Raw genomic sequence first — 21,755 nt, forward strand, 5'->3', positions numbered from 1 at the left:
TTTGGAGGCTGTCCTGGAACTCACTCAGTAGACCAGGCTGGCCTCGAACTCACAGAAATCCACCTGCCTCTGCCTCCCGAGTGCTGGGATTAAAGGCATGAGCCACCATCACTTGGCTTCCTGTTAATTATTTACCTAATTTACCACCAGGTTTCAGGATCAGAACATGGAGGTGTTTAGGGATCATTATTATTATTACTGCCATGCAAAAGCTAGGACTGAATTGGCTGGAACTGCTGTCCACACTAAAAGAAACAGGTCTCAAGAGTTGACTAACTACCTGCCAAAATAAAAATATTGAAGTTCTCCAGAGGACTAAACCAGATACTGAATCTACTGCATAATATTAGCAACCTACGAATCACAATCCAAGACTACTTCACATACAAAGTATTGAGAAAGTTAGTTTTCTTTGTAAAAGGCAACCAAGATCTGATGGAACTTTTTAAGGGACCAGACTCTCATCCAGCCCCCTGATTTGGCAGCCATGACAGACTGCATAAAAGACCCACCAAGACATAGACCCCTGACTCAGCAATATGTGCTGAGCTCCCTGACCCTCTAGTCACTAGGAAGCCAGAGTACCCTCCATGTGGCAAGGAACCAATCAGAAGTTAACTGGTGGGCTCTAGAATGCAGAACACAGCAACCTCCCTGGGAAAGCCCCTAGGCATAGCAATCTTACTGCAGCTGCAGCTGACCAATCAACTCAGGACAGGCTGCCCAAGCCCAGAAGTGCTCTACCCCAATAAATTCACTGCCCTCCTGGTCCCCACTTGCTTCACCTGCTGTGTGACAACAAAAGTTTCAGAAGAAAAAAAAATGTAAGTTAAAATTTTAAATTGAAAGAAGTTTCTGAAATTAAGGAAAACAAAAACAAAAGCCCTGAAGAGTGTCTGTGGTGGTTTGAATGAGAACGCTCCACTCCCTCCCCCTGCCCTAGGCTCAGAAGTTTGAATACTTGGTTCCCAATTGGTGGCACTGTTTGGGTCTGCTTAAGAGATGCATCCTCAATAGAAGTACATCACTGGGGTTTGGCTCTGATATTTAAAGGCCGCACATTCCAAGTGTGAGCTTGCATATGCTCTCTTGCACTCATGTGTTTCTCCACCCCCCTCCTCTCTCTCTCCCTCCCCACCTTTCTCTCCCTCTGTGTCTCCTCTTTCCCCTCCCCCTCCCCAATAGCTGCTCTTCCAGAGGTCTCAAGCTCAACTCCCAGCAACCACATGGTGGCTCATAACCATCTATAATGAGATCTGGTGCCCTTTTCCGGCATGCAGGCAGAAGACTGTATATATGTTAAATCTTTAAAAAAAAAAACACACACACATGAAACTTAAAGTTTGTTAAAAAAATCTGCAAAGTGTATTTATCACAGCAACAGAATGTTAAGTAATAATCTCAAAAACAAAATGGAATTATGTCAAAGGAAAAAGAATCAGAGCTCCAGCATTTTTTTAATTAAGCAACAAAAATTGGAGGGAAATCTGTGATTTATCTATGTGCAGAACAAATAAGAATTAAAGCTCCCAATGTTGCCTCGATTACTCTTCGTACAAGTGTGGCAAACACCTGACAGAAACAATTAGATGGTTTGCTTTGGCTTGCCATGGTCCAGAGAGACAGCTCATCATGCCAAGTAAAGAAGCTAAGAAGTAAACAAATATTAACACCTGTAGATAATACATGTAGTTTGGAGTTCCAGAATAACAAGAGAAAAATATTACAGTAAAAATTATCTAAAGAAACAATAGCCCAAGACTACAATTATGACCAAAAACATACATTCACAAGTTCAAGAATCTCAAACAAAAAAATGTAAAATGTGACAGAGTCCTAACATCTATGTGCACATAAACACTTACAGCCACATGATCACATACACATATATTCCACACTCACAGAAAACTATTATTGCATGTTTGTGTGTGTATGTATGTGTGTGTATATATATGTATATATATAATTATCTCATATCCAGAATATCTGAAAATTTCTCATTACTCAGAAAGACAACAAAGTAACGTAATTTAAAGAAATGGCAAAACACTAAACAGCCACTTCCAAAAGAAGCCAAAATGACCAAATATTTAAAAAATCGGAAAATAACTAATATTCTCAAGGAAATGAAAGTTAAACCACATTAAGATAGTCACTATGCACACCCACTGGATTGGCTAGAATTAAAAGACTAACCATAGTAAATTAATAAGCACTCCTTATACAGTTATTGCCTATGGAAATGTACAGTGATATAAAACTTGTGACTGTCTCTTAAAACATAACTAAAAGATATCCCTAAAACAGCAACAACAGATACTCCTAGGTAGTTACCTAAAAGGAGTTAATGGATGTCTACAAAAGATTCCTGAGATGTTCATCAAGTGGTAACAGACAGATCATGGAGTAGCTGTACAGATGCAATGCTATTCAATTCTTTTAAAAAAGTAAATTCTTGTGAGAGAAGCCAGTCTGAAACAGAATACTGTTTGTTTATATTTATGCATTTATATAAAATCGATTTATTACATTTATAAACAATTTCAGGGTTTTGCAAATTTGCAAAATTGTAATGACAAAAACAGGTTTTCACGCCAAAGAACTGAGACAAAAGGATGAATGCACTGTAAATATTTATGTTTTTTATGATTGTTTGCCATGACTGAGTTTAGAAAGCTTAATACTCCAAATCAGGAGTTTGGGTACTCTGATTTTAATCACACTGAAGGTCAGTCTGGGAGGCTGATACACTTGAACAATTGTTGCATACACATATGCTAGATTCTAGGTTTTTGTTTCACAATTACCTTCAGCTCATTCACACAAAGAAACCACAAAAAAATCTTTGTAAAAGTATTTCTAATACTTATGACAAAACCCAGCAAAGTGAAGGGCTAATTGTCTAAATATAACAATAGGTATTTCAAATGACTAGATCAGAGTAGACAGGCACATCATCTACTTTTAACAGGGCTACACTTCTGTCAGCAGAACCTACATGCACATTACAGAACGTACATGTTTATATTTGAACACAGGTTAGCACTTCATCTAACCTTAGCAAGAAGGGAAGGGAAAACAGTTTTAGAACAGCCACTGATAATGTAAACTGAACTTCACAAATGACCAGTACTTGAATGTGTTATAATTAACATCTACAGAAATCCTTAAGTCAACTGATAACCCTGCTGTGGCCACATTAATATAGATATATAGAATGCAATATTATTTATTCTATAGTATGTCTGATAGTCAGAGGCCTGATGAATATTCTTTTAATTAGAAACAATCTTGTTTTACATATCAATCCCAGTTCTCCCATGTTCCCCCATCTCATCCCCCATCTACTCCCCAGGAAGGGTGAGGCCTTCCACAAGGAATAATCAAAATCTGTCAAGTCATTTGAGGCAGGGCCCTCCCCTACGTATCTAGGCTAAGAGAGTATCCCTCCATAGGAAATGGGCTCCCAAAGTCTGTTCCTGCACTAGGGATACAATCTGGTTCCACTGCCAGAGGCCCAGTAGACTGACAGTATTCCTAGCTGACATCCAGGTTCAGGGCACATGGTTTGGTCCTATATTGATTCCTCAGCTGTCAGACTGGGGTCCATGAGTTCCCCCACTTGCTCAGATCAGTTGTTTCTGTGAGTTTCCCCAGCGTGGTCTTGACCCCCTCGTTCATCACTCCTCCATCTCGGTAACTGCATTCTAGGTGTTTGGCTTAGTTCTTAGTTCTCTGCTTCTGCTTCCATCAGCTACTGGATGAAGGCTCTGGGATGGCATTTAAGGTAGTCATCAGTCTCATTATAGGGGAATGGCATTTAAGGTAGCCTCTCCACTACTGCTTAGGTTCCTAGTTGGGGTCATCCTTGTGGATCTCTGTACAATTCCCTAGTGCCAGATTTCTCTTTAAACCTATAGTTGCTCTCCTCTATTCTTCTGTCCACTGAATCTTCCTGATCCCTCATGTTCTCCTCCCACCTCCTCTTCTCCCCTCCTCTTTCTCCTACCTCCCTCTCCCCCTCTCCCATGCTCTGACAAACATTTTTAATTATCTAGGGAACATTCCTTAACTTTGAAAATAAAAACAGATATAAACTGATAAATACTGGTTAGAAACAGCCCCAGACACGGAATTAAAAGTAACTTTTAAATTATACCATAGAAGTATTGCTAACATTCAGGCATTCCCACAGGCCTGCCCTCAGAGACAATCAACAGAAGGACAATCATTATCAGACACCAGTATCTGACACTCATATGCTCTCCCTATATTCATGTGCTATATCCCCTTATAAAAAGCAAGAGCCTTCTCGCCTCAATTTCTTTTTCCCTTCCACTCTTGCTCAGAGGCAGCCTCTACCCCCACCCCCATAAACCCCTTATGTGAGATCTGTTACTTGGTGTGACTTTTTGGCACACCTTGGCTCCAACCCGCCAAAGTCATTTCTTCCATTCTAAATCATTACAAGTATTATTTATTAACTTCTGCTTGGAAAAAAAAAAGTCAGGAGTATAAGCCATAGTCTATACAAACTAATATTTTTAATTAAAAAGAGAAAATATCAAAATACAATTGGGTGAGAGAAAAGTTTCAGACTCACAGCAAAGACTCTTCAACAGCATACCATGCATGGATGGCAACATATTATTTGCCTTCATTTTGTTTCACAAACAAGAAGCCAATGTAGGGAGTGAATACCCTTTATTTATTATCTTATTTAATGGGATTAAATGAACCCTAACTGGCCTCATAAGTCTTTGTGTGACAGCCATGTGATTGGTGGAGTGGTTAGGTATTGCTGATATAAAGAAAAAAATTAGTAGTTCGGACTTAAGCAAGTTTTACATGGTAAACTGTTATTAAATTTGCTCTAAGAGAAGGATATGGAGGCTGGAGAGATGGCTCTGAGGTTAAGAGCACTGACTGCTCTTCCAGAGATCCTAAGTTCAATTTCTGCCAACTACTTGGTGGCTCGAAACCATCTATAATGAGACCTGGTACCCTCTTGTGACCTGCAGGCATACATGTGGACAGAACACTATATACATAATAATAAATCTTTAAAATAAATTTTAAAAGGAGGATATGACAAAAGATTTCTGCATTTCTGTGATAAGATCTGTTTCTGTTTATATCTGAGGGACATTTTACTCTAACAAAACACCACTCAGGAATTTGGTAAAATTAGCACAAAACTCACAGGAAAATCCTCCTCTTCCCACAGCCAGTCAAATGGGAATTGTAAATTTGACAAGTTAATGTCAAATTAACTATCTATACTAGGTAATACTTTACCCAGGCTAGTCCCAGCTGACCTGGCTAAGCTCAGTGCTAAACTTGGGAACATGGATCAATCTTAGTTATTTACAGATTGAGGGAAGGGGAGAGACACGACAGAGACAGATAGAGAAAGAATGAACCCCCCCCCTAAAATAAGCCAAAAATAGAAAAGGGCTAAGAAGTGAAATGATAAACTATGCTCTACAAGAGTTGGAAGTCTGAGAGTGCTGGGAAAAGAGCAGCATGTTGAAACCCTGTAGACAGAAATAGAAACAATAATAACAATGAGTCAAAACAGTATTCTTTGTGTGTGTGTGTGTGTGTGTGTGTGTACTGTATGTACACATGAAGGCTCTTCTGTATTGAATTATATATCCCCCTAAGTTCTTTTTTTTTTAAACAGGGTCTTATTTAGCCCAGGCTTACTTGAGACTTGCTACTTAGACCAGTCTGATCTCATGCTTGCACAGTGATCCTCATGCCAAATGCCGATATCACAGGTGTGTACCAGTGTGCTCTACTAATTAAGGTTTAACGAGGCCATGAGAGTGGGTTCTGAATCTGACAGAAATGGTACACTTGCTTCCTTGCTTGCTTGCTCCACATCTGCAAAAGAAAGGTCACTTCGGGACACAGAAAGAAGATGGATGTCTACAAGCAAAAGAGAAAACCATCACTAAAATCTAACTATGCTGGTACCTTGATTTTGGCTAAACATCAGAACTATAAGAAAATTAATCTGTAGTTTAAGTCATTTACTGTGTGTCATTTCATTATAGGGGAAAAAAGAACAACATACTGCCTGTACTTTATTTCAATATAACCATTCCATAAATGCAATGAGTAATGGAGGCAAGAATGTATGGGAACTCCAGGGAGAATTCAGTAGTGAAATCAATCTTCACACTATCACATATCACAATGTACATTTCAACAATTTATAGGAATTATCTTTGTGGCTTTATGTGGTGACTAAGGTATTGTTTGGGCTTTGTTCTCAATGTGTTACCTGATTTTTATCATTAGATTAACATCAAGATAAAAACGACTTCCAGTTTTTCATCCTGGGTAGTCAGGGATAAAATTCATGCTTTCATACCTTAGCTCAAACTCAACTAATGAATTTACTCATTATTCCATTACATCACTGACACCCTTGCCTCTCCATGGCCTTGCTATCAACAGCTACAACACAGCTTCACCTTCTTTAATTTTTTCATAATCATCCTTTATCAAAGGTTGTGTGAGACCTGATCAAGCCTTCTTATTAGCTCTGTGGGATATTAGAAAACTCAGTTTTAAAAATGAAGCATAATTGGTTGGGAATAATGAGTCTTTCTCTGTCCTGCCAGCCAGCTCCTAAATAATGACACAGAGATTTATTAATTATGAAAGCTCAACTTCAGCTTAGGCTTGCTTCTAACTATCTCTTATAACCTATTTCACTCCTCCTGCATGTCCTGCCTTCTCTGCATCTGGCTGGCAACTCCTCTTCTTCCTAGAAGCCCCACCTATACCTCCTACCTAGCTACTGACCATTTTGGCTTTTTATTAAACAAATTACAATGACATATCTTTACATAGTGTAATCAAATATCTCACAACAGTTGGGGACTGATTTTGTAGCTCTCTAATAAAGGGCAAAATGCCCCATTCAAGTCCTTAGAAGGCCCCTCAGTACCAAAGGAAGAAAAACTGATTTAACCACACTACTTAGGCCTCAAAGGGACAACAGTTCTCTAGCCACAGAATAAGTATAGAAGATGAGAAATGGAAAAAATAAAATATTGGGTCAATTTCCAACTTCAAATTTTTTCAGAGAAAGAAACTACCCACCCCCACATCACATTGTACCTGTCAAACACTGAGACAGTGTTTCATTAGATACCGTCTTCTCTCTAAAAGCATAGGACCTAAAGTTCAACAAAGATCAATAAATGCATTTCAAAAAAAGGGAAGTTAAATGAACAATTAAGAATGTTATAAGCAGGGCATGGTGGCTCATACATGTAATGCTAACACACAGGAAACATAATTGCTACAAGTTTTAGGCAAACTTGGTCTAGATAGCAAGTTCCAGGCCAGCCAGGGCTGCACAGTGAGATAGTCTTCCAAAAAACAAACAACAAAAACATCCTTTGCTATAGAGAAACTTCTAGGAAAAGGAAGAGGAAAGACAGACAGACCTTCAAATTAAAAGAATACAAATAAAGTTTTTTAAGTAACCTTAATCAAAAAACACTCAATATATCCAATATGTTTGGAGCACTGTTAGATGACAATTAGAGTAATAAAATACACAGAATTGTGGGTCTGTTTGTTTGTTTGAGACAATGTCTCAGAGGGTTGCCTTCAAACTAAACATTCTCCTGCCTCAGCCGCTAAAGTATTAGCATTACAGATATGTTTCATGTTCAACTAAAAATTATGTTTTTATGTATTTGCTGTAATTAATACTTCCTGTATTATAGGGAGAGATCTCCGTACGTATAGCGCTGGCCACACCCATTTGGGCTTGGTCACAAGTACGTAGAACTTACAGGGGATAAAAGATCTAGGGGGAAGAAACTCACTCTTTTGAGTTCCGGCTGCTTTCCGGTCGCATCCCAGAGAGCAGCATGCTGACCTTTGGTTCTCAGCTTTCTTGGCTTCTCATGTAAGTGATTTCTCCCTTAATAAAACAACTTTGGACATCCCTATTTTGTGTAGCATAGTATTATACCAATATCTGGTGTCAGGAAGTAAGTTTACCCAGCCTCAACACTCTCTGCCTCCCTCCCCTCCAGGGGCCAGCCACCAGCCTAGGTGCATGGCCTATGGCCTTGTGCATCTCAAAGGAGCTCATAAGTCACCAGGGTTTCTCAATTCGGTTAGGTTCTCCGGGTTCCATCTCCTTTGTTTTCAGGCCACTGCCAGCTCCAGCCTCACACGCCCCATTCCCGCCACTGCTGACTTGGAGTCACAATGGAACTTAGTGAAAGGAGCGAGCTGACCCACCCAGGAATAGCTGTGCACAAAAGCCACGCTGTGTTTCGAACGGCTTGGAGCGGCACCCCCTTTTGATCTCCAGCCACGCCAAAGACCTCCTGCATTCCCGGAGACCATGCATCTCCACAGGCCTCCTGCCCACCTAGAAATTACCACTCCAGCCGTGTCAGCCCAACAAGCCCTGGTTCCCAGGGAGTTTGCGGAACAGGCAACCTTGAACAACAGCTAAACACCAGCTGCTCCACAGCTCTACCATGATTCCTGCCGCGAGCATCCCGCGACATTTACTTACCCTCAATGGCCCGCTTCTCTTCCAGAGGCCCACAGTCTGCACAGGCTATTTTCTTCCCTTTTAATAAACTGGCTTGCTAATTTTCTGTGGAAGCTGCTTGGAGTTTTTCAGATTTACTTGAATATACAGAGCTTCCATGGCAGATCTCTGCTTGGCAGTACACCTGTGCCACCTGATAAAAATCCTTTCCGGAGATAATTGGAGGTAAGTTTTGCATTCTGGTAGATTAAGCTGGTGATAAGATTACCTACTCTATACCATGGCAGATAATTGTATGGTGCAGAATGCTAAGGATCTCATTGCTTATTACATGAATGACATCCTGGGAGAGGATTATAAAATGCCCCAAATATACATACGTCTAATGCTAATGATTAGCTTCATAATCCACATAATATCCTAGAAGAGAGGGCTTGATCACAGGGTGGAAAACAGGGAAGTTGTGCAAATTACTGGTAAGTTAAGAGACAAAAATTCAGAATCTTGAGGTCAACAGGGAAATGTCTCACAAGGTAGATAACTTAGAACTTAAAACTACTGCCCTAATGGACAAAATAGAATCCATTCAGGAGGATATAATCAGGCTGGCAGAAACAACTTGTTCCATGTCTGATGACTGGATTACTAGAACTCAAAGACTGGAACATCAGATTGGTGAACTTACTGAAACAATTTATTCCATGTCTGAGGATAATGACTTGCTATCAGATAGAACACTGTTCTTAGAAGGCAAGTTACATGCCATTCAAATAATATCTAAGGATGAGAATATTAAATGCTTGGAATCATGTATAAATGATGAATCCAAGAAACTGACAGACTTTATGAAATCCTTAGAAAAAATTTTGACCCTGGAAGTACAAGCACTCAGAGGAACGGTGGTCAACAGGCTACAGGTCATGGATGATCTCCAATCTGATACATCAGAATCAGAAGCACTAGCAACAGATCATGACAGAGGGTTACATACACCTCTCAGACACCGGGAAGACCCCCCCTAAAGTTGTTATGCCATCTCCCATGATCTTCCCAGTATCCATGACTGAAAAAACAGCAACAAAGAAACACCTAAATGGCTTCATTGCTTATCAATGGGAACCGGTACAGATGAAGGACCTGAAAGGAATCAAAAAAGCCATTGTTTCTTATGGTCTTCATTTGCTCTATATCAGGGAGCTCCTGAATTCATGGGCAACTGCAAATAGAGTGACCCCTAAGGATTGTAGCCAACTGGCATCAGTGGTGCTCGAAAATTCATCTCAAATACAATGGAGAGCTTTATAGAGGGAAGAGGCAAAGGCCCTTAAGATTCAAGGATTAAAGAAAGGCTATGAAACTCCCCAAGATAAGATTCTTGCTTATGCTGATCCACAGGCCCAAGCTACGTATGATGAACACATCTTGTCTTTATGCCGTGCAACAGCTTTTAATACTTTGGACAAGGTTCATGAACCAGGAGAGACAATACAACCGTATACCAAAGTGTACAGGATCCAAGAGAAAGGTTCACTGAATTCTTAGAAAGATTGTCCAGAGAAGTAGAATTACAGGTACCATATTCAGATTCTAGGCGAATCCTGATAGAATCTCTAGCTTATGAGAATGCAAATCCACAATGCAAACAGGTACTTTGGCCATTAAAAATCAGATCAGCACCATTGGACAAATGGGTCTTGTATACAACCAATATTGAGTATAAAGATCAAGATACAAAAGCTTGGGTAGGAGAGGCAATTTCTAAAGGTTTGAAGAGGCACCAAGATGCCAAATGCCTTAACAGTGAGGACATAACTTGGGTATGAGAAGCAATCTCCAGAGGTTTAAAAAGACATCGAAATACCAGATGCTTTAACTGTGTTAGAATAGGACATCTAAGTAGGAATTGTAGGCAAAGTATTCCTAGAAATAATGCTCCACCTAGGAATGATTTGTATGGAAGGCCTCAGCTTCTGGATTATGTAGGAGAATGTGGCAAAGGCCAGCACTAGACCAATGAATGTAGATCGACCACAAACAAGGTAACCCTTTATAATCGGAAAATACCTCAAGGGGCCTCTAGAAGGCCCCCATGTCAAAAGTGGTCTGGTCATTCCCAATCACTCTGGAGGATAGTCTCTCCCAGGACAATTAGAAGATCCACTGCCTATTGTAAATAATAATAGTGCTCTGGATGATAGAGTAGCTATTGAGGATGTATCAAAAAACAAACATATATTTTGGCAAACTTCTATACAGGATCACAGACCCAAATTACCAATTAAAATGAATAATAAGGTATTTATTGCAGACACTAATACTGATGTCACCATCATATCTCAAAAATCTTAACCCTCCAGATGGCCCCTACAAGAAATAAATCTTCAATTCTTAGAGATTGGAACTCTATCTCAAGTAAAACAAAGGACAAGATGGGTTGACTGTATAGGGCCATAAGGACAAAGAGGAAAACTGAGACCATATGTCGCAGACATCGCTAAAAATCTCTGGGATCGTGATATATTGCAACAATGGAATACCCAGATTAACATTCCTCCTGTATCAGATATGAATCATAAACAAGCTCTTAGTGGTAGAAAAATATTGTAAGGCACTACAGAAAACAGATGCCAAACATACAAGCTATACAGAAACAGAATGCTAGTGCCAAACCTACAGAGAAACCAAAAGCATTACCCTTAAAATGGCAAACAGATGAACCTGTCTGGGTAGGGAAATGGCCGATGACCTATGACAGCAAAAAGATACTGAACATATGGATACCTAGAGAGGATGGCTACCCAAAGGACCATCAAACAAACAATCTAATGTTTGGTATCAATGTCAAATTTGCTTAACTTTGTCATAATATCTGTTTCTCTTTACTTCTTTTGGTTCCATTTCACTTAAACCAAAGCTGGCTTTGGAGTTGGATTTGGCTCTCCTCCTCTAAATCCAAGTATGTTGTTAAAATAAAATTCAGAGTTTCTGTATTTTATCAAGGAGCCAACTGACATAAGACAGAAGAAAACAAAATCTAGGAACTATCATCTGTTTATACTGGGTTCTTTCTCTGAAAGTCTATTTTCCTTCACATTTACCATTTTCTTTATTGTTGCCTTTCCCGGTATGCATACATATAAAAGTTGAAATTTCTTTGCTGACATTAACATTTGAGTTTTCCACAGAGAACAAGGAATTTCTTAACAGCAATCTTTAGAAAGAAAATGGGGCTCCACTTCATCAATTCCACCTGATCTGATTTGATGCATCTGAACTGACAAGTACCACCCTGAAACTTGGACTACATTGCTCTACACAGCTCCAGACTAATTAATTGATATGGTGCACCTTCTATGACCTGGCCAGAGCCTCAGACGAGCTTCAATCAACATTAGAACTTCAGTCAAGAACTTCAATCAAGCATCTCCCATCAAAAGAAACTGAATACAAATATTGTAGCCAGTCCACTCGAGAGTTTCACTACACTCACATTTCCTTCCTACAGGATCCCATGAGGGTAGCGTCCCGTTTCAGCAGGAAGTAATTCTGAGAATACTATGCCCCCTTTCCCTACTGATGACATTATACCTGCTTGAGTTAGTTTTCAATTATTTAGGGTTGGGACTGGAAGGAGGTGTTCATATTTGGGCATCTCTTTCAGATAAGCTTAGGGTTTAGATGAGATAGATATGTTTAGGATAGGATATAGGTAGATTATAATTTGTTTATCATATATATATGCTTTATGCTTGAGACAATTCAGTTTTGTTTTAAGTCTAAATCTCTTCTTTAGACTAAAAGGGGAAATGTAGGGAGAGATCTATGTACCCATAGTGCTGGCTATGCCTATTTGGGCATGGTCACAAGTATGTAGAACATACTGGGGATAAAAGAGCTAGGGGGAGGAGACTCGCTCTCTTTGGGTTTCGGCCACATCTCGGAGAGCAGCGTGTGGACCTTTGGTTCTCGGCTTTCTTGGCTTCTCACATAAGTTATTTCTCCTGTAATAAAATATCTTAGGGCATCCCTATTTTGTGTAGCATAATATCACAGCAATACTGTATGAATAAACATACAGATTTTTATACTGAGTCAGATTTAATGTTTTTAATTTTTGTTTTTCTCGTTGTCTTGTTCTTCACTAACTCCTTTTGAAGCTATGACCATGTTCATGAAAGCAGTTTCACATCACAGAACCAAATGGCCTTAAGAATTGCTCTTATGGAAGGATGGTGGAGAGACTGGTTTTTTTTTTTTTTTTTTTTTTTTGGTTTTTCGAGACAGGGTTTCTCTGTGGCTTTGGAGGCTGTCCTGGAACTAGCTCTTGTAGACCAGGCTGGTCTCGAACTCACAGAGATCTACCTGCCTCTGCCTCCCGAGTGCTGGGATTAAAGGCGTGCGCCACCACCGCCCGGCTGGGGAGACTGTTTTTATGATTATAATTTTCCGAGCTTTTATAGCTCATCACTAAATTTTCAGAAACTGCAAACTTTTTAAGATTTTTGTAATTACACCTTAAGTTTATATAATTCACATTTCCTCTACTATTCCAGAAACTTTAATATCTGAAGATGGAATGAAGGAGTGGATGGATTTCATGTGTTCTCAAAACAGGTCATCCTATATATCAGCACTCTGTTTTCTAAGATCAGAGCCCAGGAAATAGAGTTCAGGAGAATGCACATACAAATATCAACAATGGGATCTATAAGGGAAATGAGTAACATTTCAATATAAACAAAAAGCTTATATCAGAAAATATTTCAGTTAGTGAGTAAATTTGCCAGACCCAATCTCAGATTTTACCAAGTAATTATTGTGCAGATAATTTGTTGAAATATTTTTGTGATAAATCTCTGAAATGCCTTTCATATGATTTGTCAACTAATAAAAGGCAAGATGTATGACAATATTAAATCACTAAAGCAGTAATTTTTCTCACTAATTTACAACCATCTATAGGACAGTTTTTTGTTTAACCCATTAAAATAAAAAGTTAAGATTGTAACCATTTTTTAAACTAATCAATCACTGCCATTCGATTACATAAACTAAACAGATACATGAATTCTTCACCTTTAGTATTATTAATATCTAATAACTTAGTATTTCTAAAACTAGCAATTAATTGAAACATAAATGTGTGCTCACCTGCAATGAACAACTTGACTGGAACAAAGCTAATAGCATCATAGGAAACCTGTGCTTATTCTACTTCAAGACTGTCTTATTTAGACTCAATGATTTTTCTTCATGCTACCACCAACTGGAAAATTCACCAAACCTCTCGAGAATCACTGCATAAATAAAGCTGATGTATAAAAGAATATTATACTTCTCATCCCCACTAAGTAGCACCCAATCCTCTATGCTTATCCTAAACTGTCTTCTTAATCTAGCCACCCACTCTAGATACTGAGGAGACACTATCAGTTACTCCAAAGGCTGACACAGCATCCAGTTCAAAGAGCAGAAAAATTACTGCTACTAAGTATATAAATAGGTCAGCCCAAATAGGATCTTGGTAAATCTAGACAGACCAGTTCTTCCCACCAAGTCTCAAGGGCCACAGCAACTTTCCCTAACCAAACCACAGATTCTTTTTTAGTAACCAAAACTGAATAAGTATTATACTATCTTCACATCATTGTATCAATACCCACTTAAAGAATAGTCTTTCAAGCACTTAGCTCTCCCCAGTCTGTACTTCTAAACTCCATGCAAGTTTTCTCAATCCCTGGATGATGTAATGCTTTTTGGTGATAAATGTTCTGACAACTGTTTTAAAACCTTCCCAAGTAAGTTTCAGCTGTAAGAAACACCATGCCCCCAGCTACAGAGATAACTAAATGAGTAAGAGCACTTGCTGTAAAAACATGAGGATCTGTGTTTGACTCATCAGAATCATTCCTCCCTCTGAAAAAGCTGGGCATGGCCATGAGTGCCTCTAACACTGTAGGAAATAAGACAGGAGGATCCCCAGGATTTGCTGGTTGCCAGTTTAGCCATAATACACAGTGAGCTCTAGATTCAGGGAGACACACACACACACATACACACACACACACACACACACACACACACGAGCACAAAACCAATGACCATAGTCTCCTCTGCTATCAGGAATTTCCTTTATGAAACTTGAGGCAGTTGCCTGGGAAACACTTCCATAAGCCATAATTTGCTATAAGAATGGAACTGCTCGCCGGGCGTTGGTGGCGCACACCTTTAATTCCAGCACTCGGGAGGCAGAGGCAGGCGGATCTCTGTAAGTTCAAGACCAGCCTGGTCTACAAGAGCTAGTTCCAGGACAGCCTCCAAAGCCACAGAGAAAACCCTGTCTCGAAAAACCAAAAAAAAAAAAAAAAAAAAAAAAAAAAAAAAAAGAATGGAACTGCTCATTGCATTATTCTCCATTCTCCTGCTCCTTCAATTGGAGGAAGCCTTCTCTAACTCACCTCATCCCTCATCCCTCATCCCTCATCAGTTGGCCTCCTCCAGTAGAACTCTCTAGTTAAGAGAAAAGTTTAGAACCCTCCCCCAAATCTTCAGAAGTCAAATTTTGTTTCAGTGACTACATTCTGGAAATATGTGGAATGCCCAGGAGGCCTTCCATTAAGCATTCCATATGAGAAGGAAAAGAACTTCAAAGGGTCTCCTGTAATTAAACTTAACACTCCATTGTTATTGGAAACTTCTTTGGAAGCCTCAATTTTATTTGGCAAATGGCTTGGTTCCTAGTTTAGATGCTAAGGTTGAAATTGAAATCAATTGACTCTTTGTTCAACCATAAGCACCAACAGCAAAGTGAAACAAATCAAACAATAAGAACGGGAAAAGATTGCTATCATGGTAGAAAAGAGTGACTATAGTCTTGTCTATATTTTGTTCTCTTCAAATGCAGAATATTCTAGACACTAAATAGCCCTACCTTAAAGTGACTGACCAGAATAGATGAAGGCAGTACAGTTAAATTCCTAGGAAATGCTTTCTATTTCCTGCCAGTACCTTCATCCCTTGATGATGACCCTGCCATCGACACAAGAGCCCTTCCTGTTGTTACTTTCAATGCTTTACACTAGAGTAACAAGTAACATTCTCTATAAAGGTCACTAGACATAAAAAGAGTTATGACACCATAGGGGCTCCAAAATTTCCCACCATTCATATTCCTGGTCTTCCATTAATGGAAAGTGTACTATAAAGGGGCACAGGGGTGGGGGAACGTAGGTGAAGTGGGGATGGTAGGTCCTTACCAAAAGCTCAACTTCAGCCCCATACAGTTTTCCAGATTCCAAGTAACTGCCAGAACACAGCTACACCACACACAACTAAACTGACAGGAACCATAGTCCTAATCTGGCTTTATTCCAAAATCCAGGGTAATCTCGGTTAAATTTTGGAGAAGATAAAAATGCTGCTTTCTAATAGAGATATTGTGTGACAGTAGTGAAATGTAACCTTGTTAGTGACAAATGTTATATGAACAGATTAGAAAAACAATGAATACTTCTCTCACAACTATTATCTTAGGCCACACTGCATTGCCTTGCCTTTTCTATATTTATACATTTCTATACCAGCATAAAAACTATATTATTTCAGTTCATTTTTTATTTGGGCTAGCATTATTTGATGATAGGTTTTTGAGATTTAGAAGAAAATCTATCTCTAAAGTGACCATTTAAAAGAGGCTGTGTGACTAATTACTGAGCAGGAAATCATCACTAGATTTTCCATATAACTCCTTTTCTTTTTGTTTCTATCTCTTCCAGATTTGAGTTCTCAAAGATCAAACACAGATAAATGACAATCATTGCTATAAGAATTCCTAAAATATGCTGTCTTTGACTCTGTCTTAAGAAACATTTGAAAATTAATACATACTAGCAAAGAATTTTCCTAACACTGCTTCCTAGTTTAAACTGATAAACCAAAAAAAAAAAAAGACCTAAGACCTGTTATTCATAGGATAAAAAGATGGCATCACAATGTTATACTGTTTTACAATGCATACATAATTTATTGTTAAGACTTTCCATTTTAAAAGCTGAAAAACACTTTCAACTGGATACCAACCTAAAAATAAGCATGCCCAATTCTGAAAGACAGGAGATCCCCCTTGTTTGATTAGCACCAATGTACACTAATAAAATGATTTGTATGGAGGCTATATGTAATTCATATAAAAATGACAACCTCTACTAGGCTTTTTGTTATGGCACCTCAATATATCAATGATTTTCCAACCACTAGATTTACTTGTAATCACACCACAAACTAGCATTTGCTAGCAAAACATACACTAAATAATAACAGGAAATTAATTCTTCCCTATGTTTGTAAAGCCTGTATTTGTTTACCTGAAAAACCTCCCCAAACTCTCTTTAAGAGAGTATTTCTAGTAGCTTCAAAATGCAGTCAGAGATTTTCCAGACCTGACCCTGGACCTCCTCAACCAGATTTTGCAATTGAGCCCCAACTTTTAGCATGTCTTAATGCAAATTTATTATGAAATATCACAAATAAATGAGGATAAAGGCACATGGACATCAAATAACTGGCTTTCTTAATCTACTGTCTCTCTCAGAAAACCTGGATAGTTTCCACCAACTTTCTGTGGTGCTGGTAAAGAACCAAGTCACTACTCCTAAAGGTTTCACCTAGACCTGCTGAACAGGATGAGGCAGCTACTGTCAAACCAATCTTAAATACTAGTCAACACATTCCCCTACCCATAAAAAGTCACCAGAGAACCAAAGCCAGACCCATCTTCAGTTTGCTAACAGTCCCTCTCAAGGTCAAGGCCAAAAATATTTCCTGAGTCAAACAGAAATTCCTGGCACTAAAGTCCGTCCTTATAGGCCTTTTCTGGAAACATGAATTTTAAATGGGTTCCAACAGTTATTAACTGGACAGATGAACATAAGATATTTAACACATGAACTCATTACATTACTTTAGGCAGCTGGCTGGGCTCAAGAAAATGAGTCACACCAGCAGCACATTTCACAGAAAATAGGGACATTACAGAAATCAATGAGAACTGAAGGCTGTAATAACAATGCTAAACTCATTTACTTTACAAACTTGTAGACTGATGAATGAACTATTGATAGTATTTTAAGAAAGCCCTGGGTCTATGCAGGGACACACAAGAGCATGTAAATGAGAAAGACTTACTAAAAGAGGGTCAATTTATAACAAAAGCCAATATTAAGCTTCATAAATCATCCAATCACATTCTAAGATGATAAAATAGTCTGTAACGGACTACCTATAGAACTACATGGACATGCTATGCACTCAAAACAACTAAATAAAAAAATGTAGTTTCCGTTACATAATATTTGAAGACACTAGAAAATGCTACAGCAAAAACTTTCTAAAGTTTTGAAGTATCTAGTCCACCTTAAAATCTTCAGAGCCCCTCAGGTTAGCAGTATCCTTGGTGTTGACTTTATATGTTGTAGTTCCTATTTTCCTTGTGAAAGGAGGATGAGTAAGACCACATTAACTCAAACGACATATTGCCAACTAGTTTCCAGCATCAACTGTGAAAATCTGGTAGAGAGAAAAGAATTAGAAATCCAACTTCCTATACGAAAGTTGAACCTCTGCCTATTTATTTTGTTCTCTAGGATTTTTCACTATCCTCCCAAATGAGACAATTTGCAAATACACCTAAAGGAGGGTATTCTATGGGAGGAGAAAAGATTTTAACTTTAAGGAGTGAGAATGTACTTTAAGTCTGTAGGGGAAGGTTCAGTAAATCAACCAGTTTTTAACCTAAGTGACTCATTCTTGTTGTGTAGACATTGTTTTCATTTGGGTGAAATTTAAAATCCTACAAACAAGGGGGCTCCAACAATTCTACCTAGAAGAAAAACCCTTCGGATATCGATTTGCACGGACCTAATACCCGCTTTTAAGCATATTTTACATCCAAGTGCTAGATGGTCTCTATGGTGCCTTTCAGTTCAAATCTTGTTTAATTCTCTGGGAATGTTTACCATACTATTCTTGGAGCCTTGGTAATTACAAATAGAACACAAATGAGAAAAAAAAAGTTCAGAGTTAAAGCTGTCATCATTAAGCCTAATTAAACAGTGAAGACAGAAAGGTGGCAGTAGAATAAAGCATTCTGAATTAGGAAAAAGGAGACCATAATGAGTAGGTCACAGCCCCAGGAATAAAGTTAAAGTTGCACAACAAAGTCGGACAGGGGAGTGGACAGTGGGCAACGTCTCCCCCACCCCCACGCCCCGCGTCCTGTCCCTGAAGTGGCAAGCAAGCCACCTGTCTCCTATTACTTTGATTTTCTACCTACCTGCAGTAACCAACCACACTGGGAATGCATGTCAGCTACAAAGTGGACCCTCCAATTTCAGCAAGTCCTATCGTTTATTAGCCGTTTTCCTACTTGACAGCCCAAAGGGGAACCCACATATTTAACATCAGAAAATGGTGAGACATCTCACCCCTACATTGTGACTCCAGCACTTCTGGCCCAAACAAAAGCCCGTAGAGTGAAAGGCCGTGGCTGTTTTCTAGACGCAGGTTGTTTTGACTTTCACCCCATCACCTAATTGACAACAGGGACTGATACTCGATGGGTCTCTGACTAGGAGACCAACGGGTAAAAAAAAAAAAGCTTGGTCGTCTGGCGGAGTGCTTCAGCAGTAGCCGAGAGAAAGGTGGCAATATACGGGCGGCACCTTCGCCGCACGCAGCAGTACCAGCCAGCCTCGGATAAGTTTCCTTCCCTGCGGTGCAACTAAATCACGCTGCCAGCCCCGCGGCCCCACCCCGCCCTATTACGGAAAGGCATGCGAGCAGCTCGCTGAAGGACGGGCGGACAGCTCCAGGCTCCCCAGCACGAGTTGGCTTTCTCCCGGGCACCGCTTATCCGGACCGTGGCCGCCTCCCCGGGAACGAACCCGGTTGCCAACTTTGCGGCCGCCCCCTCCTCCGCGCAAGCATCCCAAACTTTGCCACGGCCTCACCTGGCGGGCTCGATGGGGGTCCCCGGGAGCGGGCTGACCTTCATGCCCGCCCTAGCTGCCCCTGGCCCCTAAGCCGCCCCCACCCCTCCTGGGAAATCTTAGGCGGGGTACGCCCGGCAGCCCGACACACGCCGTGCCACACCTGATTCCCCTCTAGACCCTGAAGAAAGCCCGAGAATCCGCGTCTCCGGCTAGCGACTCACCATTGGTAAAGGACTCCATCTTCGCCCCGCCGCGGGTCCTCACCAGCCAAGCGCCCCAGGCTTCCTACTACGAGAGCTGAAGCGGCCCTGCCCGACTGAGCATGCCCAGCGAGGCCTCCGAGGGCTGTCGGGGAGGTGCGGCGAGAGGCGGCGCCGCTCCCCCCCCGCGCGGCAACAACACCTTCGTTCCGGGTTTTCGCAACTACTGCAAAAAGACCCACTGAGGCGTGGACGCCAGAGCGCAGCAGCTCAGCCCCTGGCCCACTCGGCTAAGAGGCGGGGGAGGGCGGGGCGGGTTGGGGCGGGGCCTCTGCAAGCCCCGCCCCCAGCGGCATACTTAGTGGGGGGGGGCCCCCGCCGAGCTCTCCGCCGCCGCAGAGCTGTTACCCCGGTTCCGACAGCTGATGCACCTACTGCGTTCGGCTGTGTTCCGGGTGCGGCAACCCCAGTACTGAGCCCGGAAACGCGGCCGGTGGTGACCGGTGGGTAGCGGAGGGGCTGCCGCTACACTCGCGGTCTGAAAGCTGGGCAGAGCCGGGGAGCATCGGTCTCTGCCGTAGGCCAGACCTCCCCCCCGCCCCGGGCAGCTCTCTTCCTAACCGCTGGGGCGAGCCCTGCGGCGCTGGTCGGCAGGACTTCCTTCCCGAAGAAGAGCGCCTCGCTGCAGCCTCTCCAAAACGCCCGACGCAAGGGAGGCAGGGAGGGGCTCCGCCTAGCTCTGTGCTTTTGGCTCTGGGCCCGGCTCGGAGATGAGAGCAGATCCTAAAACCCGGCGCGGGATACAGGAGGACGGACCGTGCTCCAAGCGGTGTGGGCAGAGGCCCGCCATCCTGGCCCGGTCCTAACTCGACACCTGCGATTCCCTTGCTCACAGCCTTCGGGGCGCAAGGCCTGACCCCGCAAAGCTAGACCAGAGGGAGCTAAATTTCCCCCTTCTCTCCCCCCTCCCCGCCAGGACTCGGAGCTGTTGCCTGGGGCCCCTAGTCCCTATTGTTTCCGGTGCCAAATCAGGGCAGCCCCCACCAGCCAAAGAGACGGAGAGCCCCAGGGAAGGCACTCAAGGGTGTTTGCTCGTGCCTCCCCGACCGCGGGGCGCCAGCACCCGGCGGTGAGGCCTCAGTCCTTCCCAGCAGCAGTCACAACTCCCCCCCCCACCCCGCCCGCGCACAGCCGTGGCCCCTGCAGCTACTTGGCTCGGCCTTGGGCCTCACGGTGCTAGCCAACTGTCACACACTCCTCCCAGGCTGTCAACCCTGGCGTCTGGTGCAAACAAATACGGGCTTGCACAAACATCTTAGGCAAAAGAGGGGGAAGACAACGATGTTGTTCGACCGATAAGGAAATTCGAATTACGTTCAAAGAAGTAAAACCGATGTGCAACCCCACTCCTGATTTACAACGTCCTATGAATACCACCTGTACTTGGAGTAACCTCTCAATATGCCCGTCCTTTGCTGTGCTTTCCCCTGAGGTCTTCATGAGCTTCCTAGAAGTTGCCAAGTAGCAACGTTAGTCATTCCTTTATGAAAAGTTCCTTGAAAAACAGTTCCACAGTTAGGTGTTTTGTTTGCTTACTTCTTCCTGTCATTTTCTTAGCTCAAATGTCACCCCTGCTGAGAATCCTCTGGCCACACACCTAAAATAGCAACAAGCACAGTAGACTATAAAGATTTCTCCTGCTGTTTTCTTCATAGCACTTCATAGCTGCCAAAAACATTATTATTTATCAGCCTTCCTCTTAAGAATGCAAGTTTGACAGGGCAGCCTTTTGCCTTCGTTTTTCTAGGGCTTTGTGTCCTACTTCCTAAATATTTTAAATACCTACACTATGGTGTTTAGAGTTCTAATTTACTGCCCCATATTGGAACCTTTCCAGTGAATGTCTTTACATTGAGTGTCTCCAATGGGTTGGTTTGTGGTCAATACAGAGAAAATGTTCATCGCATCGTATCTCAGCGCTGCTTCCGTCTTTTCACTGTGTGAAAGATGGGCTGAGCCCTTAGA

At 41.4% G+C, this 21,755-nt stretch overlaps 1 protein-coding gene across 1 annotated transcript in view; it reads right to left on the reverse strand.

Moving 5' to 3' along the window:
• Positions 1-19,958, reverse strand: part of LOC101826656 (leucyl and cystinyl aminopeptidase) — an 80,832-nt gene extending 60,874 nt beyond the window's left edge. Inside the window, exon 1 of the mRNA XM_040728101.1 lies at positions 19,752-19,958. Within this exon, the coding sequence (XP_040584035.1) occupies positions 19,752-19,770 (19 nt within the window). The 5' untranslated portion in view covers positions 19,771-19,958. The remainder of the gene's footprint in view (positions 1-19,751) is intronic.
• Between the last annotated feature and the right edge of the window lie 1,797 nt (positions 19,959-21,755).

This window comes from Mesocricetus auratus, unplaced genomic scaffold (genome assembly GCF_017639785.1).
Source record: "Mesocricetus auratus isolate SY011 unplaced genomic scaffold, BCM_Maur_2.0 Super-Scaffold_100018, whole genome shotgun sequence".
NCBI classification, from domain to species: Eukaryota; Metazoa; Chordata; class Mammalia; order Rodentia; family Cricetidae; genus Mesocricetus; species Mesocricetus auratus.